Source organism: Excalfactoria chinensis, chromosome 5, assembly GCF_039878825.1.
Source record: "Excalfactoria chinensis isolate bCotChi1 chromosome 5, bCotChi1.hap2, whole genome shotgun sequence".
Classification (NCBI taxonomy): Eukaryota; Metazoa; Chordata; class Aves; order Galliformes; family Phasianidae; genus Excalfactoria; species Excalfactoria chinensis.
In genome coordinates, this window is record NC_092829.1 from 22,431,140 (window position 1) to 22,458,722 (window position 27,583).

General features: G+C 34.8%; 1 protein-coding gene across 14 annotated transcripts in view; it reads left to right on the forward strand.

The window, feature by feature from the left end:
- RALGAPA1 (Ral GTPase activating protein catalytic subunit alpha 1) overlaps positions 1-27,583 on the forward strand; it is a 109,556-nt gene that overhangs the window by 58,259 nt on the left and 23,714 nt on the right. For all 14 annotated transcript variants that reach the window (XR_011903849.1, XM_072338968.1, XM_072338969.1 and 11 more), the window contains 9 exons: positions 528-596; positions 2,092-2,226; positions 2,756-2,939; positions 9,309-10,173; positions 11,720-11,791; positions 12,315-12,438; positions 13,163-13,318; positions 21,112-21,270; positions 22,536-22,663. Coding sequence is in view for 13 of the 14 variants with exons in the window: in XM_072338968.1 (XP_072195069.1) it covers positions 528-596; positions 2,092-2,226; positions 2,756-2,939; positions 9,309-10,173; positions 11,720-11,791; positions 12,315-12,438; positions 13,163-13,318; positions 21,112-21,270; positions 22,536-22,663 (1,892 nt within the window). In the remaining variant the exon portion in view is untranslated. The remainder of the gene's footprint in view (positions 1-527; positions 597-2,091; positions 2,227-2,755; positions 2,940-9,308; positions 10,174-11,719; positions 11,792-12,314; positions 12,439-13,162; positions 13,319-21,111; positions 21,271-22,535; positions 22,664-27,583) is intronic.

Consider the following 27,583-nt stretch of genomic DNA (forward strand, 5'->3'; position numbering starts at 1 on the left):
CCTCTGTGAATCTGAGCAGAAAAAAGACAGAGGTCTCCCAGGTAACCAGAAAGGGAATTGTGTGTAAGCTTCTTAATAGGCATAGGAAGGATTTCTCTGCTCCTGTGCAGTCATATTATTGATTAAATGAAAGAAGGTTGTTTACAAGTTCTAGTATTTCAAGAAATAATAAAATTAGTATAGTCCCATACACAAACCATCAGGATCATTCCTGCACCCTACAAATATGTGGAATCAAGTTCTCTTACTGCCTGAGTATTTGGAGTAGCTGTGTAATTGCACTGAACCTGAAGATTTTATGATACTATGAACTTATGTCAGTCATACATAACATTTTCCTACAATGTCTTCTCTGAAATTCAAGTAAAAGGGTTTTATATATAAAATTAAAAAATGGCAAGGAATGCTATGATTTATCTCAAAATAACCTAAATGTAATTCAGGTATGAGTCTAGTATTGTGTCCCATTTACCTGCTAAGAAAATCACTTTAAACCTTGTAAAGAAACTATGCTGTATTTTCTCCAGATTCTGATAGCAACGATTACCCATCTGCTACCTGGTACAGAAGCTTCATCATATGAACAGGACAAGAGGGTAAACATTTTCTGTTCCTTTTTACTTACAAGTAACTTAGAAATGTGTGGCAGTTTTGTTATAAATTTTAAGGTATTTCTTTATAGCAGGGATCCAGCTTTGTAAATATAATGCAGTATTGTCTTCCCAGACTTACAGCAGTGTTCTCTATGCAAATAACTTTCTGAATTTTTTGCTTAAAAATACGCTTTTAAAATTAATTGAAATAGATTGCTTTCAGTCATTAGAAAGTCTTCTGTCTTTATCCTTAAGTTAAGCAAGGTGGACTTTTTAAACTTGTCTTATAGTGAAAGTATATTTTCAGCTTCTTGGGAAATACATTTCAAAGTACTCAGAAGATTGTGAATTTTTATTCTTTCAAGTAAATTTTTCAACGAGGCAATCAGTAATATTCAGACTAATTTGATTGTTGATGTACTTTTGCTGTCTTTCCATATTTTCAGTGGATCTGAGTCCCCTGTTTATGATGTACTCTTATTTCAACCATCTGATAACTCTCAGTTGTGCTTTCTGCCTACAGAAAGTTTTGTCTTCTCTGAGTTATGTAGGTTGCTCCAAAAGTAATCCCTCATATTTATTTCCAACAGATACAAGGAGTGTAATACTGCTGTTTAATAGAGCAAGTTCTCAACTAGAAAATAGTATTTTTCAACATAGTCACCGCCATTAGCCATGCATATTCAGTGATCAACAAGAGCCTCCGTGCTGTGCTTATTAAAATTTGCACCAGCAGAGGTAACCTGCAATCACTGCAACTTCCCCAGCAGCCTTTGTATTTGGCTTTGTTCTTGGACTAGGGGACCAAGAGCTGTGGAACACAATGGTCGTTTAAATTTTTTCCCCATTTAGTGAAGTTTATCTATGGAAGGTCTGTCCTTCTGGACTACTCATTCTACTTGGAGCTGCACTTCATATGTTGATCATTTTGGCTGGCAGATCCCTGTTTCATCTCTCCTCTTTCCTTGAGAAGTCAGTAGCTGTTGCAGAATATTGAAGTATATCATGTTAACCACTTTTCAAGTTGATGATGCTTCCTATGAATGAAAAAATTTCCCGTGAGCTAATGCTGATCATTTTATGCCAAATACTGCATCAAAAGCATACCAAATACATGTTGAAATGCTCTGACAAACTTGTCCTAATGGCTTTCATAAAAATTGGTTTAATGTAAAAATAATTAGAGTCATTCACTGTTCCTTTTATTTTATGGTATCTTTGTGAGACAAAGTTGCAGATATGAAATGATTAAGATATTTATGCTAAAACAAGCTAAAAAACCCCTAAAAAGCTAAAGAAAACTAAAATTTTTACTTATGTTATATAGCATTTGAACATACATTGTTTTTTAAACAAGTGTGACCTGTAATTACTGTGTAAGGTTGCCAGGTTCTCTAAATTGAGAAAAGAAAGCGAAACAGAGAAATGAAATACAGTGATAACTGTGAGGCAGCAAGTGCTGTTTTAATTGATTTGTAATTGAAAGTGTTTGTTACAGTTGGTAGTTTCCTTACTTCTGTGCTTATTGGATTGGATAATGGCCTTGCCATTAAAGACCTTGCTGCAGCCTCTTCACGCAACAGGAGCAGAAAATGATAAGACTGAGAGATCTGTTCTCAATTGTATATATAAGGTACCTGCTACTTTACTTGCTATATCAGAATTTCTAGACATGAAGGAAGTGTCAGCTTTCATGAAAACAGGGACAGAACTGTTCTGAAAACTGACCTCATTCTACCACTGAAATTTGGAGTGCTGTCTTAGATCTTGACTACATTCTGTAGTTAACTATGTGATCATTGGTTTATTTGGAATTCTTAATATTGTCTTACCACTTTATGATTAACTATATCAGATTATGTATGCCATACCAATAGCAGATGCTTGTGTTGTAGAAGACCAGCCATGCCTTTAAGACATACAAAGATGTAGCTTTTACATACCAAAAAATTTTCTAATCAATAAGCAAAGCAAAGTTATCTTTACAGATGTGGGTTTGTTTCTGTAAATATCAAACATCTAAAACTTCCAGGATTTTATCCTGCCTACCTGCTTCTAACAAATTAATTTCAAAGTGTAAATAAAAAGAAATCTAAATTCTTACAAAACTGTCAAATAGAAATTTCAGTAATTAATGTAATGAATTCCTGTTTTTGTTCTAGGTTCTACATGGATGTGTCTATGGATCTCAGTGTTTTAGTAACCCCAAATATTTTCCCCTAAGTCTTTCTGATTTGGCATGTGTGGATTACGATCCATTTATGCATTTAGAAAGCTTGAAGGAGCCAGAACCACTACATTCTCCAGACTCGGAACGTTCTTCTAAACTTCAGCCAGTCACCGAAGGTTTGTCAAACTGCCTAAGTACATTTTCTTTCAAAAAGGTCTTAACCTTGTTTTCCACTACTGGAGTGCTTGTTTAAAGCGTAACTTTTAAGTCGTGCCTTAACACTGGGTAGCAACATAATTTTGAGCAATTGCTATTTGATTAACTGGAGTAAGTATCTTCTGAAGAACACGAAGATCAATTTGATATGGATTCTTCTGTGCTCTGTATCAACAAAAAAAAATTGTGTACTGGAACATGAATAAGCATTATTTTTCAGTGTACCTCCAGTAACTTTTTGATTTCTTTTGCAATTTTATTCCTTTTTCTGAGAGTATTTTGGACTTTTTTTTTTTTTCTTTTCTAAGCTTGCAGTATTTTAAGCTTGCTGTTAGTTTATTTATTTTTATTTAATATACTTTGTTGTTGATCTCTTTATGCTTTAATAAGAGAAATTTTCTCTCATCTGCTTGGAACCTTAAGAGACCTGGGAATTAACTTTTTCTTCAGATCTCAAAAACAAAAGTAAATCAAGAAACTTAAGATACAGAAGAGCAGTATTATACAGCGTATCTAGTAGATATGAAATGACTACATTGAGAAGAAAATTGAAAAAAGATGAGATTAATACAGGCACCAGAAACTCTATGTAGTGCTATTCTCCAACCATATTAAGTTGTTCCATTTAGGCTTCCTTAAAGGTATTAAGAACCAGATAAATGCAGAAGCTCTTTGTAGCAGCTGTGTGCTAACAGCAGGTGATTTTGTGGTCTGTAGTGACTACGTGCTGTTTTTTATGTAGAGAAAATGGCTAATCATTGTGCCCTTGTCTAAGGCATGCTTCATCATCCTCAAGTACTTTTTTGGCCAAAGAATTCTAAACATAGAGCTGTCCCCTAATAAGCTCAGTATTGGATTGAACAAGTCTGATTTGAGAACTATTGGCAGGAGGAGCTGTAATTATTAAATTTACTGAAGAATGAAGCAAGGTACTATAGTTGGCTTTTTGTCAAATGGCTGTGGTTCTTATTAGTAAAAAGTAATCATCTGCTGGGTCAGAATGAAAGAGGCTTCGAAAGATTCATTCTGTCCTAATTACAGTCTCACCTATACATATTATGTAAAGCTAATATTTAAAGCATTTGCCAAGATTAACTTCCACCGCATGTTCTATTACAGTGTGGAGAATTGTAGTAGCTTTTTATGCCTGGCATCTTTTGTATTCTGTAATAATCTGTAATTATGGGTTTGCAGCAAATGCTGTGTGGCTTGTTTAATCTGACAATCTGAAAAGACAACCCTGAATAGATTTCTCTTTAAATGAATGCAGTTGCACAAAGCCTTAGCATCGATATCTTCATTTCGCATTTCTGTATGTGATCCGTTCTTTTATGATTTCATGATAAATTTCTAAATAAAAGTAATTTCAGGTGTTACTTTTCGCTGTCCAGCTAAGTTTAAAAAGCCTATGTTTCTCAAGTTTCAGAGCTCTGGAATTTTAAGTCAGTTTGTGAAATTCAGTCAACAGATATCAGTGCTATAATGCAACCCTGGTCTCGCAACCATGGCACTTCTAACCTACACTGGCATTTTCTAACCCATCACAAAACATCTGTTCTCTTTGGCATTGAGCAGTGTAAAGTTAGTGTGTAGTGACCAGTCTGGGACTCCTTCAAGACAAGGGGAGTCAGGTAGTGCAAACAAGTAGCAGAGTAGGTCAGCTTCTTATTTAGTAGAGTACAAGTATTATCATATTTTTTTGAAGATTATGGAAACAGGTAAAACAACAGTTGAAGAGAAATCAAAGGCAGGATGGGGATTGCTAGACTCTTTCCTTAGACAACAAGCAAAATTGAAAGCACTGAAACAGCATTATTCTAAAGATAGGATGCTTTTTATCAGTTGAAAAGGTGACTGATATACCCAGTTATGCCTCCCATTGTTCAAGGTCAGTCATGTTACTGTTATGTGTCAGCTCATTTTATGGACGTTTACCCTCAGTATGATGCAGGATGAGACAAACATGGGACTTTCTGTGATACAGCTATATGGTGGGCTCAAGCTCTATTTGGAGGTTAGAGCAAACCGCCTATAAGCAACAGGACAAAGATTTATTAAATCCTCTGGAAGCGGGCAACAGCGGGAGAGAAGAAGACTGTGCCCATGTTTGTCTCAGTAACTTTCCAAGGGCTGTCTCAAATGAAATGATATACCTAGGATTATCATTGAAACTGTTTTTCCTCCTTTTTTTAGGTTCCAGATGAAATGGTAAATTGCAGTGTAAGGCACAGGAAGAACAATTTTGAAATTGTATTAAGATATTAAAATGGTATATGTAGACAAGAATGAACTATTAGCAGCTGACCATAAACAGCTTTTCTTGCATTATCAGAACTTCCGTAGTTGAAGTCTGTGGTGCTTTTGTACGAATACAGAATCACAGGGCATGTGTACCTAAAGGCTGATGAACAGATCCTCTCACTGGCATAATCAGTGGCTTCCTCTAGCTACAGTACAGGCACATAGCTATTTATTCTAATTATCTGCACCTGTCTAGCCTAAATGCAGCATCACAGCAATACAGGTGTGCTTTCTGCAATGAGGACAGCATTACAGCCATTCACTGTAGAGTTTAGTTGTATTTTGCTGTGATCTGCTTATCTGCTTCTGATCTTTTTCCTGTCATTATAGGACCATGAATGTATGTGAGGGAGATTAAAATAGAACCTCTTGTTAAAATAATTTTAATCATTTATATTAAATGATCAAAACATTTATGAGAAGTAAAATTGAGTTTCTTTTGTGATGCTAACGTAAGCAAGAAAGGTGGTTATATGAAAATATGTGAACATCTGCTGCATATCTTCTAATATTGATAAATAGCAAAATCAGAGCAATGAACAGAGTCTAGTTTGAAGGAAATAGTATTTTACAGGAATTTTTTTTTGCGACTCTGTGCAGAAATGCTTTGAGTCCTGCTCTTTATAGGTCACAAACCTGTTAGAGAAGATTGGAAAGGCAAGTAGTTCCATTGCATAGTTTCAGTGATAATATTAGTTATTGATTTTATCTTTTTTCCCATTTCTGACATTTCTTCAAAGACTTTTTGAAGTTTTGTTCATACTGATCATTTTTCCTAATATGCTTCAGTTTCTTAGTAAATGATCTTCTCCATCCAATATAAATTTAGACTCTTCTTTAAAAGTTAGAAAAATTATGTACTTTTGCTTTACTTTTAAAGCTTTGATGCTGATTGCCCTTTTTACTGAAACGAGACAAAAAATAATGCCTTTAAAAACAAACGGTTTATGCATGGTGCATCCAGATTGGCACAATTTGTGTCCTGTGAAATTTATTCTAAGCAGAGATTCTTCCCATACCTGTAGCTTAAAAATAGAATGGAGTAAGACTTCCATAAGCTAGTGTAAAATTTAGGTATCTAAGCTATGTTGAATTCTCTTAGGCTCCTTCTAAAAGTAATGGAGAAAAAGGAAACTTTCCAGAGAATGATTTGTCTCATTTCTCCAATTTGTGTTTATTACTGAGATGAATCACTACGTACAGGTGCATCATTCTTTTAGGTAGCTAAAAGGATAAACAGAGTTAAATTTTGCCTTCAGACATTACTTTTTTCTTCTACTATATAACTGCAGTTGTTTAGAAGCCGTTCAGCCAAAGTTGAAGTAAAGAGTTAACAACACATCCTAAGGAAATTTAGGAATCGTCCATTCCTGGCACTGATACAAATTAGTGGTGATAGACCTTCATTCTTCTCACAAAAGAGGTAATTTCAGGAACTGAGAAAAATAGCCAATATAACATGCTTCTAGCAAATTACCAAGTGATCATGTACACATACAAATTGCATTGCCCAAGTGAGAGACTGTACTGTTGTAAAGAGAGCAGAGATGTGTTCAGTCAGCATTACATATTGGCAAAGCAGCCAATAATGTGTAATGGTACGACTTAGTTTGTAGAATTTGTGGTAAAGTTCTGATGGTCGCGTTATTGCATATTTTGATCTGCCCTGCAGAAACACAGTATGTGGTTTCGATATGCATTTTAAGAATCCTAGTGTATTAAATGCCTGGTTGATCCAGTTTGAGGAGGTGTGCTTGTAGGAACAAACTGCTAAAATCTGCCCTTTATGTTGAAAATTCGATTTAAAACTCATCTTTTCAAAATGCATTATTGGTTGTTTTCTGTTTAGTTTTGTTTTGCCTTTTTGTTTTTGTGTGTTTGTTTTTTTTTTAACTATGGAAAACCATCACCAAAACCTGATTTGCTGTTTGGCAGAAATGTTTACAAGGACTCCTTTGTTTTATTTCAGTGTAACAGGCTGTGTGTTGATTTTTCAGTATGCCAGTGTGCTTTCTTAATAGTGTTTTCTATGTCATTTTTAGACCACGTGACCAACATTAATACATTCCGAGAAGATACTCAGTGAGATGTACTGTACTGATTTTTAGAAGAGTCTTTTACAGATTTATATTCCAGTTCTTTTTTATTTAAATCTTCTTTAAAAAGAAGAATTTCTAAAAATTTAAATTTTTCTTTTTTATTTAAATTCAAGAATAAAATTTTTACAGAATGACTATGGTGGAACTGGGAATAGACCTTCCTGATTTTAGTTTGGTGTTCCACTCTTTGTATCATTACATCACCTTTCCTTTCTGTATGTCAAGAGGCTCATAAGGGAGTATCATGAGTAATGTAGACAGAAAACAATCATTGTATGGTTTGAGATTTCTAGGATTTGCCAGTAAACAGTAATAGTAATATCTTACAAACTATGGAATCCCTCGTTTCTTTAGTTGTTTCAGTAGAAATACACTAAATGCAATTAACCTACTCATTGTGAGACTTCACCTAGCTGGGAAGCTCACATCTGCTCCTAGGAAACTGAGAAGAGTATTTTCTTACTCATCTGTGTGTTACCAAGCTGTAAACATTTGGCATAAATGTGCTGACAAAGATGAGCCAGTATCTGCACTCTCCGTGTGCTGACTAGTACTGCATTCGTAAATTATTCTTCGAGCATCCAACTTGATTTCTCTTTGTCTTGTATACCTTTGCTTACAGTTCCTCCTTATGTTTCAGCAGATGGCACTATAACTTAATTTCCTTGTATGCTATCAGTATCTGAGCATTTAATTCAGCTTCACTGAATGTTTTTATGTTTGTTAATTTTTAAATCACAAGAAGGCTGTAGGTAATCTAAATAAAAAAAACCTCTGTGCATAATATCTAATTTGTTTTTATTAGTGTCAGCAGTTTACAAGCTGGTTCAGCTCCGTTCCGTGACCTTCCAAGGCCTTAACTGATCAAAATATTTGAGTTTTCCTGAGTTTTGGAACAGGGTAGAAAGTAATTTGATGTTACCAGTTATTGACAGAATGAGATCTTTCTCTTTTTGCAGTTCAGATCTAGTGTTCCCTAAAAGGTATGGAAGAGCCAGAAATCCAACTGTTCTTACATGCTTTACCCAAACCTTGTGAGAAATATAAAAGGCAAACGTATGTGAAATTGTTTACTTCTGCAGATACAGAATATATCCATTATTTCAGAAACTTAACTGTCATGGCAGCTGTTATGCATTACAAAAATTCAGATAGTGCTGTATATAAGTGAAAGGTATCTGAGAGAGAATATAAGTGACAAAGCCTTGCAGAAATACATGTAAATTTCACAGGATAAATATCATATAAGGTGGGCATATTTAACTTCTCTTTCCAACTGGAAAAACTTGGAGAGAAACTTCTAAAAATGCAATTAGTGCATGAGATGCATCATTTTTTTTAAACATTGCTAATGTTATTAAGTTCGGTATAGGTAGCCTAATTTTTGCTATGGTGCTTTAAATTTATCCAGTGTTATTCTCAACCTAATCCACATCTATGTGCTCCCCTGGGAAATTAAGATGGATTAGAGATTTAGTGTGTCTGTGTTCCTTTGCTTTTCACAGGGTAATGATGTGTAGAAATAATTTAAAAATATATATATATTGCAATTTGAAATGATCTCCTTATAACATAATTATGATCTCTGCTTCATTAGTAATTTAAGATTTTTCACTAGACTAAAGAATACTATTGTTTATTTTAGAAGAATCATGCTGATTACCAAAATGTGATAAGGCTGTATGGTAGGCTGTAAATTGATTAAGATGCTTCTTTAATTGTGTTAAGACTTTTCATGCTAGTTATATATGAGACCAATGTTTGTCAAAATACATATATTCCTAATATCACCGTGTTGGTAGTATGAGAAGTTTGCACTGCTTATCTTTTCTTTTAAACTGCTGAAGTGGAAGAGACCAAAAGAAACAACTGAATTTCGGTGTTGTTTCCTGAACTCTTACTTGAAAACCTGTGTTCTTTCTCTTGCAGTGAAAACTCACATGCAACAAGGATTAATTTCTGTTGCTGCTCGTACTGTAATCACACATCTAGTCAACCACTTAGGCCACTATCCTATGAGTGGAGGACCTGCTATGCTAACTAGTCAAGTGTGTGAAAATAATGACAATCCGTACAGTGAAAGTCCAGAACTTTCTCCTGAACTTTTTGAGAACCCAAACCTTCAATTCTTTGTGTTAAACAATACTTCCTTGGTGTCTTGTATACAAATCCAAGCAGAAGATGACATGCCTGGGGGAGGACTATCTGCTGGACTTGCATCTGCTAATTCAAATGTCAGAATTATCGTGCGTGATCTGTCTGGCAAATACTCATGGGATTCAGCCATTTTGTATGGACCATCATCCTTATGTGCATCTTCACAACAAACATCTTTTGCCCTTTCATTATCTCAACAAGAAAAAACTGAAGATACTCTTTCTTCTTTTGAGCATGTGGAGGATATATCTGCTAGAGATGGAATTACACTCCAAGTAAAAAGGAAATTCAGAGACACTGTACCAACATGGGATACAATTAGGGATGAAGAAGATGCCCTTGATGAGCTCTTGCAGTATTTAGGTGTTACAAGCCCTGAATGCTTACAGAGGACTGGTGTCTCACTCAACATTCCTGCTCCTCAACCAGTCTGCATCTCAGAGAAGCAGGAGAATGATGTCATCAATGCAATCCTGAAACAGCACACAGAAGAGAGGGAGTTTGTTGAAAAACATTTCAATGATTTAAATATGAGGGCTATGGAGCAGGATGAGCCAACATCGCAAAAGCCCCAGTCAGCATTTTACTACTGCAGACTACTTCTCAGTATACTGGGAATGAATTCTTGGGATAAAAGGTAAAAAGAAAAGACCATATTTTTATGAACTCTTTTTGAAAGAATTGCACTGCTCATACTGTGTAATAATAGTTGTTAGTAGAGTGAGTTCAGCCAAAAATATTCTTGGCCAGCCAACAAAAGCAGAGGGATTTTGCAACTTGCAGCTAGGGGAAAAAGGAACTTTTCTCGTGCGTTTCAGCCTGTCATTTAGAGAGATGGAAAGGAGAAGCCTATTGCCTTTATTGCTACTTTCATTCTTAGTATTGGAGAGAGAATTGAAGGAGTTGTATCTTTTCTAATAATCCTTTCACCAACTGTACTGAGGGGTACTACCATTGGTAGATGTGACATGTTTTTGCTTTCTTTGCTTGCCTTGTGTGTTCTTGCAGAAATTGTTACATTTCTGTGCCAGAATGAGTCTCTGAAGTGTCACACTCTCAGCTATTGTTTTGCTGGTTGGTGTCCTGCTGCTTTGCCTGCTAAGACCATGCTTGCATGCAGCTTCCTTGTTAGCTAACTAGAAAAGTGTCTTGTAGTATTTATTTTGACATTGACAGTGTTGAGGTATTGTTTAGAACAGGAGACAAGACACCTTTGGTTATGAACTTAGATGTCTCTGCTTGCGTTATCATTATGATTTGCCTTTAAGGTGTATTTAGATATATGTGCATATATATGTAGGTGTGTAAAATATTAGCATCCTAGAATTAAACAGTCTGGAACCTTCTTCTGCTATATCTGTCAAATTCGGCATTACAGACATTGAAATATTCTTTTACTTTGAAGGAAAATGGATATTCTATAACTTATGCCACTGAACTACTACTGGAAACAGTTTTTTTTTTACTTCAAAAATTTTGGTGTTATGACCTTCCATAACTGGGACATTAACTCCTCAAGGCAGTCTGTTCTTGAACACCACTGCTCTTAAATTCATTCCACTGTGTTTTATAGGGAGTATTTAATGTGCTTTTTTATTTTTAGAAGTGCCTTTATGACTGTAACATATTGTTTTGTTTTTCCTTTAAATTGTTACAGCTGGCTGGGTGACTTCTGAGCTATATTCTGTACTCTTCAGTAATTCAGAAGTGCAAAAGCTCAGTATTGAATGTGCTAACTCTCTGTAACAGTGGATTGCGGAGTGTCTTTTGTCACTAAGCATGTGCTTTGGCCTCGTAAAATGCGCAGGTTGTATATGTGTCAAAAGCCATTCTACCCATTCTTCTGCAGGGAGCAGATTGATTGCAGCTGTATCCAGTAGGTTGAGTGAAGAAGACAGAAAGAAATAACATTTGCTTTCAGGATTATAATGGATATAGAAGATTTCCTGGAGTAAAAAAAAAAAAAAAAAAAAAAAAAAAAAAAAAAAAAAAAAGGCTTAGATTTTTATTTATTTATTTATTTAAGATACCCTAATCATTTTATTTTAGAAAGGATGGTTGAAAAGACAAAAGTGTTTGTTGGCTGTTCATACTTGGGCTTGACAATGTTTTTGAACAATTCTTTTACTGTCCTGATGCTCCATAACTAAACAAGTAATAAAGTTACAAATTTTTCTGTTTAGAAGGAGCTTTCATCTCCTGAAGAAAAATGAGAAGTTACTTCGAGAGCTCAGAAATTTGGACTCAAGGCAGTGGTAAATTCTTCTAATGGCTCCCCTAACCTTTTTTTTATGTGCTTGTATTTAAATGGCTGTAATTTGCATAGATGAGAGAATTGAGCTGATGTTAAAAATAATGCTGTAAACTTTTTGTATATATTGCAGTATATTGTAGTTGTTATTACATGGAAGTTACGTTAATGTTACTTGTAGAGTGATAATTTATAGGTCAAACGTCATAAAATAGAACAAATTTCAAAATAACTTGAAATTACTAGCATCTGGAAGTGCAACATGAGATAGTTTTAAAACATCAATATGTATATGTCTGCCTTTTTAGTTTTAGCTACTTGTTTTAGCTGTTTTACAACAATATTTGTATTTGAAGACATGGAATTCTAGGTGGAGTTGTAGCATAGAATTCAAAAGTTGTATAGCTGTACTTTATTTCCAGTCTTTTCTAAAATTAAAAAGCCCGTGGTCTATGTGTAGTGTTTGTGTATTTTGGTTTTGTATTAGCAAAGACACTGTTATGTGGTGACCATCCCATGTTTTACAGCCGAGAGACCCACAAGATTGCTGTGTTTTATGTTGCTGAGGGACAAGAAGATAAACACTCCATTCTTACTAATACTGGGGGAAGTCAAGCCTATGAGGATTTTGTAGCTGGCCTTGGCTGGGAGGTATTCAAATTTTGTATTCTAAGTTTGTTTACAGACAAAATTATATATCCCTACAATTCTTTGGCTCTTTAAATTACTTGCAAGTACTGTTTCACTAATAGGATGCAGGGAAGAATGCTAATTTCATTAGCAAAGCTAGATATTTAATTCTAAGCTGTTTCAATTTAGGAAAGTTTATGCAGGCAGTGATTATTCATTAATATGCAATTTTGTACTTCATGGACTCATGAGGAGGTATCTTGATTGCTCTGTGGACCTGTAAAGCATAAAGTTCACTGAAGCTTTAGCTTTGTTAGAATTTGTGAATCCTAAAAATATAAGAATGCATCTTTACCCATGTTCTCCTCTAGCTCCCTTCCACTGCAGGCATGCGCCCATTCACAGTCACTCTGTTCTCTTCACATGTCTGTTCCAGCAGTCACAGATGCTGTCTTATACCCCATCATCTCTACAGCACTGTAACTCTTCAGTCAGTGGTCTGATATTGTTAAAAGGATTTCCCTTTTTCATGTCCTTTGTTTCTGACTGCAAAAGATTAACTTCCTGAGACACAGCTCCATCTCACAGAAGTACAGGAATCACTCCTGCTTCTGGCTGGCTATGAAAAGTGACCATCAATTATTAAAATTCAGTTGAAATTGAATTAAAAATGTTGTATATGAAGACTGTATTTATCCACCTGATCGTGTTTTTTCTCCTAATGTCTCCTGAACTTTACTTTTAGGTAAATCTCACAAACCATTGTGGATTTATGGGAGGACTGCAAAAAAACAAAAGCACTGGTTTGACCACTCCATATTTTGCTACCTCAACAGTAGAAGTAATGTTCCATGTGTCAACAAGAATGCCTTCTGATTCAGATGACTCTCTAACAAAAAAGGTACATGTTTCTGATTAAAAGATTTCCTTGCAGTAATAGGACTAGGAAAGTAAGAATCATTCTAAAGAAAATCCAGTAATTTTCTCTTAAGAAATAAATCATAAAACATGCTACATTTACCTGCTGATGGTAGGTATTTTATAGGAAGTTAAGCCATATAAACTGTCAGAATGGTGAATTTTGCTATTATTGTAAATACTGGTGGGATCATATGAATACTGATGAAAAATGAAAGAGAGAAGCATTTGTGTAGGCAAAAAAGGGGTGCATTTTTTTCTTGTTTTATATTTGAGAATTGATAAATATATGGTGAGTAATTTCACAGGTGACTTTTTATTCGCTGAGGGATCACATGCTGCCTATTAACTTAATTTTCCCTTTAAAAAAGTTTAATATACTAATAATTTGACAGTGCTTATCATACATAAGGTGTTTTGTTTTGGAGCAGACCGGAATGTTCAAGAGTGATAGTATGTCTCATTGCGATGATAAGAAAAGAATGATTTTCTGTATTGGTATTTTTTTCTTGAGAATTTAATAAATTCCATATTAGTGATAATAAGTTAGCACCTCAAACACGTGTCCTATTATAAATGAACAATTGGCTATCACTAGGTTGTCCCCTGTGCTGCATACATACGTCTTCAGATGTGCTAATCCATTCAGTAGACACGTTAATGAGCACTAGTTGAAGTGTAATATTGAAGGAACTGAAGCTGGTTGACCTCAGCGTGGAGTTTAATACTTGTAATTAAATTAGACAATAGACAGTCAGTAAAGAGAGTAATAGCCATGCCTCTGGCAAACTTCAGTTATTAATGACTTTTTGTTCTTTGTGTTCAACTTGAAGAAAAAAATATGAATGTTACTCTTGTTATTATAATAGACTAACTGTGGGTTCTAACTTCTCACCGCTGCGTCTTAGGTTGTTGTTTTTTGTTTGTTTGTTTTTTAATTAAAGATATTTCTTCTTGTGTGCCTGCAGTGCTGGGTCCTTCCTGTTCTTTATTTCATTAAGTATAGCCAGAGTAATAGTCAGATTGTTAGTGATTTATGAGTGGATTAATAGATAATATGGCTAACTTTAAAATAAGGTTGCTGCTTTTGTTCCAGTTTAGTGCAACATATATTCTTACAATATATGCTGTTGTGTTAACTGGCTTCTGTATGTTTTAACAGAAATGTGGTTTTGTGCAACACAGCTTATTGTTATGTTTTCAATCTTTGCATGTGATGTTTGAATTAGAGCATTACAAAGTGTTGGAAAGGAGAAAAATGGATCAGAATGAAAATTATTTTTTCTCAATTATCAAATCCAGTAGGCTTCAGCAGAATGCGCAGGAAAGCTCTCATGTCTGTTTCCAGGAGCACTCTGAATCTTCATATAGCTGTTCTGTCAGACAAGGTTCAGTGCTGGTCCAGGCTTCCTGTGATTTAACTTGTGAAGCTGATGTCAACTGGACTTTTTTAACATCTCCAGTTTGCCCCAGGCCCATTTCTATCTTCTTTCACAATCTCACTTTTCAGCAATTAGGAATTTTCGAGGTCTGCATGGATATGTCAGTGGACTATATATCAGAATGTTGGGATTGTATTTGTAGCGCCCTGCTGATGGGCTGTTACCATGCTGCTTTATTCCATGTGGCTTTCTTTCCTGTTCCTCTTCTACCTTTGTTCTCTGTTCATTTAAAGCTCAGTTTCCCAATGAATGAATGCTTGTGGGCCTGCCTTTACATCTCTCCTCCCTTCTCTAATATCTCCATTTCAATCCATTTCAATCAAATTTAATAGAGACAGGTTCGAAAGTATGAATTTTATGTATGTTCAGTGAAAATAGCCTAAGTAAAGGAGTTAGAGACTAGAGTCTCTCTAGACACTAGAGAGAGTTAGATAGTGCTGACTCCTACTTGTCAGGTAAAGACTGTATGGAAAGAAATATTAGACATTAAGAAGCCAGCACCAGAGATGCAATAAATGTCATCCCAAATTAGAGAAAATCATCAAATTTGGATCTTTGGAAGAATCATCAAGCTGGATCAGGAGTCATGAGAAGGGAAGCAAGTTTAGTGCTTAATTATTTTACTGGTTCTGAAACTACTTGTGCTTCTTACACTGTGAATGGGTCAGAAAAAAATGTATAAATTTTATGTCCTGTGCAAGTAGAATGGACTACAGAATCCCTTTAATTGTGCTGAGCACTGTACTGTTCATGACCTCAAGAGAAACTTGAGTTTGTCTGCAAGACTTTCATGTACTTTCTTTATCTATTTCATTCAAAGAGAAAAACAAGCAAACTTCCAGTACTTGGCTTAGAACTGCTGCTGTTTTTATACTGTAAATGTGCCTAGAGGTGCATGATAGGTCCATTTTATAAATGGAAATCAAATTAAATTAAAACAAAACTTCTTCCTGCCTGTCCAGTTACTGCAAAATCAAGATTTTGCTGTTTCAGAGGCCAACCCAATTTTAAACTTATTTTCCATCCATCTTACAGAGTAGTAAATAAAACTTCTAAATGTCTTGGGTACCTCTGAAGCATTTGTTACTGAAGACACGAACAAGAAAAGGCATGAATTCGGGAAGCACAAATTAAAATGTGGATACATAAAGGAACCTAGCATTGAAATACATATCTAAAGCATGCACTTAATTTAAAAATACCGAATTAAAGATTTAATACTAATAATATAACCCAACTTGTTTCTTTTAGAATTAAGGGTTAGATTAAAAACTTACAAAGAAAATGTCAGAGTTTAATTAAGCTGTGAAGACTCCGTTTGTAGAGTGAAAAAGCTCATATTTGTGCCTCTATCTTATCACCTGTGTGACTCCCCCTTCCTTAGCCAGATGGAGGAGTGGGGATGTTGTAGGTGAGATTATGCACACGATGCATAAATAACTAGTTGTAATGTTATTAACAATTGGGGTACTCATTCCTCTTGGGCCTTGGCAATATTACATGATCCTAGTTTATCTTTGATGTTGTTCTAAAAGAACTAGAACTCTCAGCTATTTTTTTATGCTGTATCAAGATGTATCATGGAGTTGAAAATTTATAGATGTTAATTATTAGTTTTTTTTATGAGTTACAATTGAGTACACATTATACCTAGAAAAACCTAAAGACACAACAAAACCACAATACTGTAGTTGTTAAAGTTTTGTGAAAAATTCAACCAGAGTTAGTTTATACTATAAATGCAAGTGCTCCCTACATACAGTGGGCAAAACTAGCTGCAGTATGCCAGGACTTCAGATGTTTCTGCTTCTTCTCTTCTTTTTATAATGAACACTTTCATTTTTGAAGAAGCAGCAAATTTGGGGACGTTGCTGTATCAGAAGGAAATATAATAGCCTTTTTTCTCCCTCCTTTAGGTAAGTGAATATTAGAAATTACAGTAATTTTGGCAAGAGTTCAAGGGTTAATGCAACAGATAAATAAAAGGAATTTTTTTGTAAATTGAGCCCTGCATTATTTCACTTGTCTTGCCTTTCCAAACCTAACTCATTTAATTTTAAAAAGTAAATACTTAAATTCTTCCTGACAGTGTGCTTTGCTTTTACTATCGTTTATTACTTCAATTATACTTGGTATCACTTAGAACAATCTGCCATTTGGAAATTTCAGTATAGCCTGCAGCTTAGTATTAAGTCTGGCTGCTATTGTAACATGTACAGCATATGACACTAATGTATCAAAATTAGATTTGATCATCCCTCCTGGTTATATTTATTTCACGTTTCTTTTGTATTCAGTTAACATAAATGTATTAAGAGAGCTGACACATGATGATGGCTATAGAGTAAGAATATTTTAAAGTATTTTGAGTTAAATTTGAAATTTCAGGTAATCTTACAGTTGGTCATTTTTATATATTTATTTTAATGGAGTAGAGTTTCAAAGCAAGCCTAAAAAATCTGTCCATCTCTGACATTTCCTCAGGCTGTCTTCCTGTCAGCTCAGGTATAAAATTGGTAAAACAGAGCTCTTAATCTATTTCTCATTGCCACCTTTGTGGATCACCATGGATAACGTGGCCATTGTGCTTGTCACTTATGCCCATAGCCGGAAATCATCTTTAATTTGATCCACTTTTCTGGATTCTTACATTCATTTGGTACTTAATGCTCTGTTCCTTTTTTCCATGTAACATTTCTTGCACTATAGCCTTTCCTTCTCCACACACACAGCTAGAATTTGTTTACTCTATCCTAAACTGCTATATTGCTTGCTTAACCTTCCATTTTGCAGGCTTGATACTTATATCCTTTCAGTATGCTCCTGCAAAGGGTATTTGCCTTTTTACTGATTCTTTTCTTTTCCCCATTTCTGTTCTGTGCATTGCCTTTAATTTCAACAGTAAACTATCTAAAGCTGGATCTGAAGTTATACAATATTTAGTATTTTTGAATATTGATATATATATCTAAAGTTCCAGGTGTTTCAGCTGTAGCGTATTACCAGTTACTTGAAGTATAACATAGTTTTAGCAAATTTAACTTATTTATATTATTGCTGTTCTTCAAATCTCTAGTAAATATTTGCACTTGACTACTTGCTTATGTACATACAAAGCTCTACATTTAGGAAAACAAGGTCAGGAAATTATTTGAAGATGGAATGGCTAAGACAACTGCTGGTGGAGAGTTTTGAATAACCATTGACACAGAGTTCAGTCTTGTTACCTCTACATTCTGTACATACCACATCCGATCCTGATAGATAACAGTGGAGCCACACTTTCTTCATGACAAACTATGTTGCTGTCTGTCCTGTGGATTCAACTCACAGAAATGGTTATAATTCAGTACCTTTGTGCCACTTGTGTCCAGGGCACTAATTTCTGTGATGCGTCCAATTCAGACTTAAGGAATCCAGATTAAAGTTGAAAGAGGTCATACTATGACCTTTCTGTAGTGTAATTATTACAGTGTATGATGGATTCTCCTGATGTTTGCTGTGCTTGCAGGAGAGCTTTGTGGTAGAGCAGCTCTCCATTTCAGGGTTATTGCAGAGGGAAATGAAAAAAGAAGAAAAATTGAAATTCTTCTTCCTAAAAAATTCATGCAAAAGCTAGCAGACCATCAAAAGCTTTTTGAGACAATTCTAGGTATTGGAGCTCTTCCTTGAATCAAGCAGATTCATTAGTCAAGTTATAACCATTCAAGCTTGCTTGTAAGCTTTGCTTACTGTCCATGATGAGGTCATGTGAAAGAAGCAGTAAGGAGCTCTTTTTTAAGATCAGAACTCTTTTTGATCTGCTCTTGAAAATGAATAGAATTAATTATCCAAGTTTTAATTCTTCTCCAGGCAGTGAGATGAAATAAGCAACATCCAGTCTTTTATAGTTGTATATTCTCTTGTTGCTCTTCTTCCTCCTGTGATGGGCGTAAAACATTGATCATAGTTTTGATTTTGAGTAGAATACATTTTGTTATAAACCAGCACTCACAGTTAATACTGTCATTTACCTGCTTGCACTATCTAAGTTTGACTCAATGCATTGTGTGTCACAGAGTTCCCATTCTGCACTTAAAATAAGTCTTCATCAAATCATTTTTGGGAGTACTCCTGAGAGATGTGAAGGACAGCTGACAGAACTTGGCACTCAGTGGAATCATCCAATTCATTGTTCTTTTCTTCTGAATAAGTTAGTGTAGCCTGGAGTGTATCCTCACACCTGTATATAATAAAGCAAATTTCCAAAATAAAAAGAAAAAATCACTAATCACTTCAGTACACTTGGCATCCTAAATTATGTGCTCTTTTTCAGTAGTCCTTGTGAAATAACTGCACAATAGACTTTTATTGCACTTTATCACACTCCAAAATCCACACCATTCTTATTTGCAAATATGCATCAGTAGTGATGCTCCATCTCAGCAGCTATCCCAGAAATGCAAGAATTGTTAGTGTACCTAATTAGGTGTAAATTCTAGTTACAGATAAGCAGGGGCAACCCTTGATAAATGACATTCAGGGACATCCAGAAACTGTACTATCTAAACTCAATATGGTTAGGATTTTAAAGCTGTTTATTTGGCATGTAGTTTGTCTCTACCCATTACTTGAAATGTAACAGTGCAAGTTTATTGTCTATGAGTCCAAAGATGATAAGTAAAGTTGTCTTCTAATTAATAGTTCAATAATGCTGTAATTAAGAATGGTACTTTGCAGTGATAAGCCAGCAATGATGGCTGTTCTGCTTTTTAGCAGTCAGTTCAAAAATGGTGTTCTAGATGACCCACTGTAGCTCAATCTAGGATAATACTGTTTCTTTTTCATATTCCACAAGATTTTCTATCTGAACCTCTTACTTTCTCTTTGACAAGGCTTTCTCATCATTCCTGAACTTTTCACCTACTTCTGAGTGTGAGCCTGGCAGTTCCACATGCCCTTATGTCACTGTCACATTTTGATGCATTGTTTTAATGTCGCTTTACCTTGGAAGGTGGAAGAAATTCAGGCCCTCCAAACAGTTCCACACTTAGTTGTCTTTCACAACATGTCATTGTAAACATGTCATCCAGAGTTTCTGCAGCTGTTGTTCTTGTGTTCCATATCAGTGGTTCAGGTTGCTACCTGTTTTTTTTCACATCTAGTCAAGTAAAACTCAACATCCTGAATGCTGTTGTAACCAAGTCTTAACTTGGTCTAGGTTTATGGTTTGCACAATAGTGTCTAAATGCAGTTCAAAATAACATCTACAAAATAGGCAAAAATAGCTCACTTCAAAGGAATTGCACTTGTCGTTCTTTATATATATGATCTGGTCCAGGCAAAACAAATGAACATCACAGGAGGTATGGCACTGATGCCATCTGTAGTTTGCCCAGTCCATAACTGAAAAAAAAAAGCTTTTGTTGTAGAAATAGTGTACTGGTTTTCAGTCTGATGCAATGCAAAGCCAGCAGAGAACAAAGGCATGTTTGTTTGTTTTTTTTCCTTTATTTTCTTTTTTGGTTTGTTTTTGTAGATTGCCACTGATGACCAATATAAGCATTCAGGTATGACAAAAATAGTGTTCCAGGAGATTTTATAAGAGAAAGAAGCAAATATTTGAAATGATATTTCTCTGATGACTCTGTATATGTTTCCTTTTTATTTAAATGCAGTTATATTGTAAAAAGTGAATACAGAAAGTTGTTGCCTTTTCATACAAAACAATGACTTGGAATGCTCAGGTTTGTATCCTTGTTAACAGCCATTCATGGGTGCTGCCCTTTGAATAACATCAAGGGAATTGATTGACAAACTCAAGTTGGCCAAAGCTGTGCAAACAAACTGAAAACTGTGGATAAAGAAAATCGTCAGCTATATCTGGTGGTGCACAAGGAGGAAAAAACTGTGGTGGCCGGTTTAGAATTTGGCTAGAGTGACGAAGTTAAAAGACTGCTCAGATGGATGTCTTTTAAACAAATGTTTATCTATTTTTAAATTCATATGGAATTTAGTAGTTTACTGCCTGTCAATGATGGCAGTCTTGAAACCGTTTTGGCAAATCAGATTGAATTACTTGGCATTCTTGAGATAATATCAACAAAATTTTAGCTTTTATTAGCCTCTGTTGACATGATTATTAATTTAAATAGTAACTGGCAGCAATGTATAAAAATCCATAGCAAAAGCCAATACCGTGACTGAAAATGTGAGAGAACTGTAGTGGAATTTATTTTATTCCTCTTTATTTCTTTTTCCTGGTTTGTTTGTTTTTTTCCTATTGAAGTAAGACCATATCTGTATGTATACAGAACATATTTAAACTGGTGCTCTTGTATTTCTGCTTTTCCAGCTAAGACATTTAGGGAACGATGAAGTACACATTGTTTGGTCAGAGCATACTCGAGATTATAGAAGAGGAATAATTCCAACAGAATTTGGGGATGTTCTTATTGTTATCTATCCCATGAAAAACCATATGTTCAGTATCCAGATCATGAAGAAGCCTGAGGTAAGTCACGTGTCGGGTCATGTGTTTCCTTCATGTCTTTATACCCATGGAAAAGTGATACGCATAGAGCAGAGAGAAAGTATATTCTTTGTCATATTCCGAATTCATGAACTGAGTTCTATTTTGAATACAGAGCTTTGGTGTAATAAACTGATTCAACAAGGTGATCTTGTGGTTGGAGGAAGTGAGAGAACTCAGAACAGTGCATAGCAAAACAAGTAACTTGAACCTGCAAAGGCCTGATCCAGTCAAACAACTCTGCTAGCATTGTAAACTGCAAAGAAAGCTGCAATGTTCTGCTTAATTATTTAAATTCTAAGATAATCTTTGAAATTTTTTGTATGAAATTGATATGTCACTGTGGCTGTTAAATCATAACCTGCTCGAGCTTTTCCATCCATGTCATGTTCCCCTTCCTTCTTTCTCAAAACCAATTTTCATCTTCTTCTGAACTCAACGCAAGAACTTGAAAATTAATTCAGCAAAGCAATGATCTTTCATCTCTTAGGCATAAGAACACACATCCTTTCTAATGTTTGTTCATGAAATGTCTGTGCTGTAAGTGGTTTAAGATGGGGAACGCTGACCAAGTACAAGTCATCATGGATGTTTGTACTGCAAAATTTCTCTCTGCCATAAGTTTCTGCACTTCATATATTAAAATGCTTTTTTTAAAGTGCTAAAATTAATTGAGATATAACAGAAGTAGAAATATAGGAATTTCATCTATGTGATAATTACCTATGATAATAGGTATGAAATGATACCCAGTACATGGTCTTGTTATCACAGGTTTCCAAGTAATAAGTTAATAAGTGTATTGTTTTCTTTACTAGCTTTTGTATAGCATGTTATGAGGGATAGGAAAGGGCTTGAATGTTGAAAATGAAAAAGAAGGCTGCTCTTGCTTATTTTTGCCTGCAGTATTGTCATCTGACCTTACAACCTTATAAACATCATATGCATGGCTATTCTTCAGATTTTGGCAGCAAATTTTGAAAATAAGCTTTGATGAGACATAGTATTAAAATGGTTGCTTAATTTTCTTAAAATACTTTGTTATCTGTTACCAAGGATATCAAGCAGTTATATGACTGTATATTTCCCCAAAAGAAAAGGTCTGTCGTGGAGCACAATAACTGGTCTGATTATCTAAGAATGAGGAGAAAAAAATTATACCCTTGGGCACTCTATTGTTAGTGTTGATTGCTAATTGTTAAAGCTTACATCTTGCTTTAGGTTGAATTTCTTAATTTTTTATTCAGGTTCCATTTTTTGGTCCACTCTTTGATGGAGCTATTGTGAATGGAAAAATTCTTCCTATTATGGTTCGCGCAACAGCTATAAATGCAAGCCGTGCATTGAAATCGTTAATCCCCTTATACCAAAACTTGTATCCTTTCACACAAGTGGTTCCCAAGGCATATACATCTCCCTGCAATTCTACAGATATGATCTTCACATTTTATGTCCTCTTTTTTTTTTTTTTTTTTTTTTTTTTTGTGAGATATAAGGAAAATGTTTTCAATTTATTGTGGTGTCATTGCTTAAAAAGGTATAGCAAAGCACTGATAAAGACCATATTTTTAAAGTAATCAAATAATAAATTCAGCACTAAAAAGTCATTTGTTTCTGATAGCTTATAACATGGTGTAAGTTGTTATCACTTTGTTTTAATTATTATCGTGACCACTTTGTGGTCTCAGCCTTTCTAAAACAACATCATGGTGTTACTAATCTTTTTCTACTTAAAGATGTTAAGTATTTCCCCAGTGTTAAAATTAGTTTTCTGTATTTTCTAGTTCCAATTCAGCTTTCCTTCAAAATGCATAATTAGTTCATTTTTCTCCTAAGGATTTTGTTGTTTAGCTCAGAATACAGTGTTGTCAAAATGAAGTTGGTAGAGTTCGTCAAGATGTCAGAAAGGGCTATATCATTTTTTGGTTGAAGCTGAAATTGTAGTATTTTGAAAGGGCTTCTCTAAGGAGAATAGATTTACCAATCAGAAATTAAAAAACGTAAGTCAATCTCTTCTGCTTCTCCCCATCATAGGACTGAGTTCTGTCCTGTTCTGTACCTGTTACTTAAATCAACAAGAATGTACTACTTTTTGTTTTCATAAATTGAAAGATGAATTTGAATTCTGTGCTTAATTTCTGCTTAAGCTGTACGTATTTGTATTGTTCATGTGATATATTGTTGCTGCAATACTATTTTTTTTTTAAGGCTGACTGTTAATACTCATGGAGTTTTGGATTTCTTCTCCCTTTAGATATGATGAAGTGTATTTAAAGATGAGTGATGGATGGTGTTTGGTGTGATCGCAGTAAATGACGTTTGTGTCATTTCTGTAGATGACAGATGTTGATTCATGGTATCTCTGTGCTCAGAAAGGTCCGATCTTTTTGTCATTACTCAAGTGGCTTAATCAAAGAATTTAAAATGTATTATCATCATTATACCGTGAAAAGTGATGGCTTATAGCATTATGTTGATGTATAGTGATGAGCAATTGGAAAAAAATTTACTTTGAAATAGCAAACTTTCAGTGCTGAAAAATACATCCACAAAAACATTTGCGTTCCAGATTCTTTACAGAATATACAAGCTTTCAGAAGTTCCTCAGACATAGCTTGCCAACTCAGTGTCTAGGAATTGGCCAGGTCCTAAGAGCCGTTTATTGTACGTTCACTTACAATTTAGTTCTCCGTAACTTTTTTTATATACTTTTATCAATTCATTGCATGTCATTTATGACATTGCTTCCATAAAACTGTTGATATGTGTCCCTTAACATGGTTGTCATGGTAGCTGTGGAAAGTATTACCTATATTTGGTATCAATTAGTGTTGGTTGGTAGGTTTGTGTCCTTTAATATGTTCAGCATGTTAACTGTGAAAAGCATTAACTGGCTTTAATATTAGTTATTATTAGCTGGTAGGTTACTTACTATCACTTGGTACGCTTACTAACCATTGGTTGATTGGGCATTGATTTTAAAGAGTGGATTTGTTAAGTAGTCATTGGAATTGTTTTTCTACATGATTTGGATTATTGTACTCAGTGCTTTGTACAGTACTTCAAAAATTAATCTGAGGCATGAGGAGTTCTTTAAAAGCTGTTGGTTTGGAGTGAGATTAGAAAAAAAAAAATACTGCAAACTTCTTTGGCCTGAGGGAAGTCAATTGATTCAATAGGCAACAGAAAATAAATAGATAAGTAAACTTGAAAAACTGGCCACCTTCTCTATGTCTTAAAAAGTCTTGAAAAAAAAAAAAAAAAAAAAAAAAAAAAGATGTTATGTTAATGCTTTAGGTATTCAACCTATTATCATATTTGAGGTCAAGAAAGAATTTCCCTCAGATAAGAATGGTAAGGACCAGTAGGAGTTTTCTATAACAGACATGTTCTCTGAACTAGGAATATTTGAAAATTGAATCCAGTTTGTTTTTGTAATAGAAGAGAATTGAAGATGTTGAGGATTGTCCCTGGTGTCTCCCGCTATTTTCCTCTGGCATATTTTAGCTATGGCTCTACTAGCTTTCAAGTTTGTTGTGAACCGAAGAGGGTGGGGACAGGAGGGTTTTATTGTCTGTGGTTAAAGAGCATTTGTGGAGACCTCTCCAGACTTGATGACTCTTGTGGAAGACAGAACTTACTGAGCAAATAAAAAGAGGACTCAGAGTGGTGTAAACAATGTTTCTGAAGAGGGGGGAAAGTAGGAACAGAAAAGCCATTTTTCAGAAGCACACCAGAAACAGAAATCTGTTTCAAAAACTGAAGCCGGTAATCAAAGTCTCCCACATGTCCAGGAACATAATGGTGTTGGTGAACAAGGCTTCTTAACTGATCTGCTTGAAATTATTTTTTATTTCTCTATGATTGTCTAATATATTGGACCTGTGATGTTAATTTTGTATGATCTGTGATGAATTTCAGTTTAGTGTGGGTCTTAGGGAAGCAAGAATACTTGAGACTTCTGATGAATATGTTAAGAATTCAAACTCTACACTTGTGTATTGACTCTCCTTTTGCTAGCACAGTTAGCCCTTCAGAAACAGGGAATTTCGTTACTAGTATCAGTGTATGGATATCTCTATTCCTGCAAGGCTGCAGTTCATTTCACTGCACTGTAGAATATTTGATGGATGCTTTTTTTTACTAAGTGTGGAGTTGATATGTAGATCTGTGCTTATGTATACTTGAGGAATATTCACAGTGTTGTGTTGTAGACCTTTGTAGTGAAAATGGATCATGTTAAACTCTTGATTAAACTAGTTGTGTGTTGATCTGAAAGCATATGGCATGTGAAGAAAGTGGCAATGAAATGGGCCATCCTACTTCCAAGGAGGGTTTATCTGTCCTTTGAGTTGGCGCTTTTGCTAAATGTAGACCTGACTGAAAAAAAAAATCAGCTGTCATTTGTAATCAACGGAGATATTCATTCCTCTTCATGTAACCTGATTGCAGCTTTTCCTTTATTGCTCTAGTCTGTTAATCACAATGCGGCAATGGGTAGCATGTGTGAATAGTATAATGGTTGCATGGATACAGGAAATTCTGCTCATCTCCTTTTTATAGTCTGCTCCAACTTTGAGAATGTGTGTTCTGCAGTAACTTCCTGACACTGAAATACTCAGTCGTTCACCTTGCTGTTTCTGATGTTATTTTGACACTTCTAGTAGCAAATTTAAATAGCTTAAAAGATTTGATTTTGTTAATGATTTGTAAAGGTTTCATCTGCTCTGTTTTTATTCTTTGCTCAGAACACTATAACAACTTTTCAGTGTTGTAGTATTTTAACATTTAAAATTTACTTCGTGTATCAGCAGCCATCACACAGGCATGGCAGATGTCTTGCTTTGACTGGATGCTTGCTATTTTCATTGCTGTAGCTGCATGAAGAGAGAAATGCTGTTATGGATTGAGCTTCTTTGTTAATTTGTGGAATTTGCTTTAGTTTTTCCTTCAAGAGTTCTTCAACCCCTCACTGTCTTTCAGTGGTCTTACTTTTGTTTAACAGTACCCCTTCACCAATAGGCAGCATGTATGCACACAGTAACAGATGACACGCTCAAAATACTTGCATTGTCATGCTAATGAAACAGCAGTACCCCTTTTCCATCTGTGTGTTTCTCATTGCATTTGTAATTGCATTAGGAAGTGAATTCATGTCTTCTGAATACACACCAACTGCATGTATGCTAGAAATACTGCTAAGACATATAACTGTAGGTGTAGTAATGGTACTGGATGTTGAGAACAACCATTCTCACTGTGGTGTAGAATAAGAAGTTCATTGTATAGGAGGTAATTGAATATTTTTTGTTTACTGATTTCTATGAAAATTTCTGATAGGATTGTTTTTATTAATGGCTTCAATATCAGAGCACTTTGTTTCATTCTGAATTTAGAAGCTGAAGTGTAGGAAATTGATCAAAATATTTTGAGATATATGTATCATGTATATATAAAATATGTTGACATATACTTGAATCGTTGGAATGAGATTTGTCTGCAGAGCTAGAAGACACTTACTTGGGCCAGGGTTTTTTTGTTTGTTTTTGGCTTTTTTTGTATACTTTGTAGTATAATAACAAATAACAAATAATTGAAGATTTCAGGATTTCAGTGAATATTTATCCCACCCTGAGTCATACTTGTTTGATATAAGTTCAAATAAGAGTCATGGATGAGTTCATCATATGACCCTTGCTGTCTCTTTCAGGAGAAAATAGAGTTATTTCTAGAATCTGTTCTACTGTTTAGCAGTGGAAATTTTTTTTCAAGTTCAAACAAGAATCACGAGATAAAGAAAATTATATTCAGTATTTCCTTTTAGTTTGACATGCTCAGTTTTTCAGTTTTCCTAAGTCCTAGTTCTTCTGACAGTTCTTTTGATCTTCTTAATTCAAAAGGTAGTTAATTAAAGGCACACATACAACAGTAAAACTGGGGATTTTCCAGGAATCTGTAAATATCAGATTGTTTTCATAGACTGTTGAGTTATTTCAGTTTCAAGGAATGGGATAACAGGTTCTCTTTGCATTCAAAGACTTAAATATAAGAGGAAAGTTCATCTCTACGTAGAGTCATACGTGTGAGTGTGACAATTTGTAGATATGTAATGATAGTATTTTTTTATACTATTTTAATGGATTTTTTTCTTTGAACAAATGCATTTAATTAATGTGTTTTTTTCCTTCAATGTCACAAGCATATGTGAACAAGAAGAAACTGTTGTAAGAAAAATGCCAGAAGTATCCACAGGATTTGTTTTCTTGTAAACCATGAATAGTGAAAGTACTCAGAA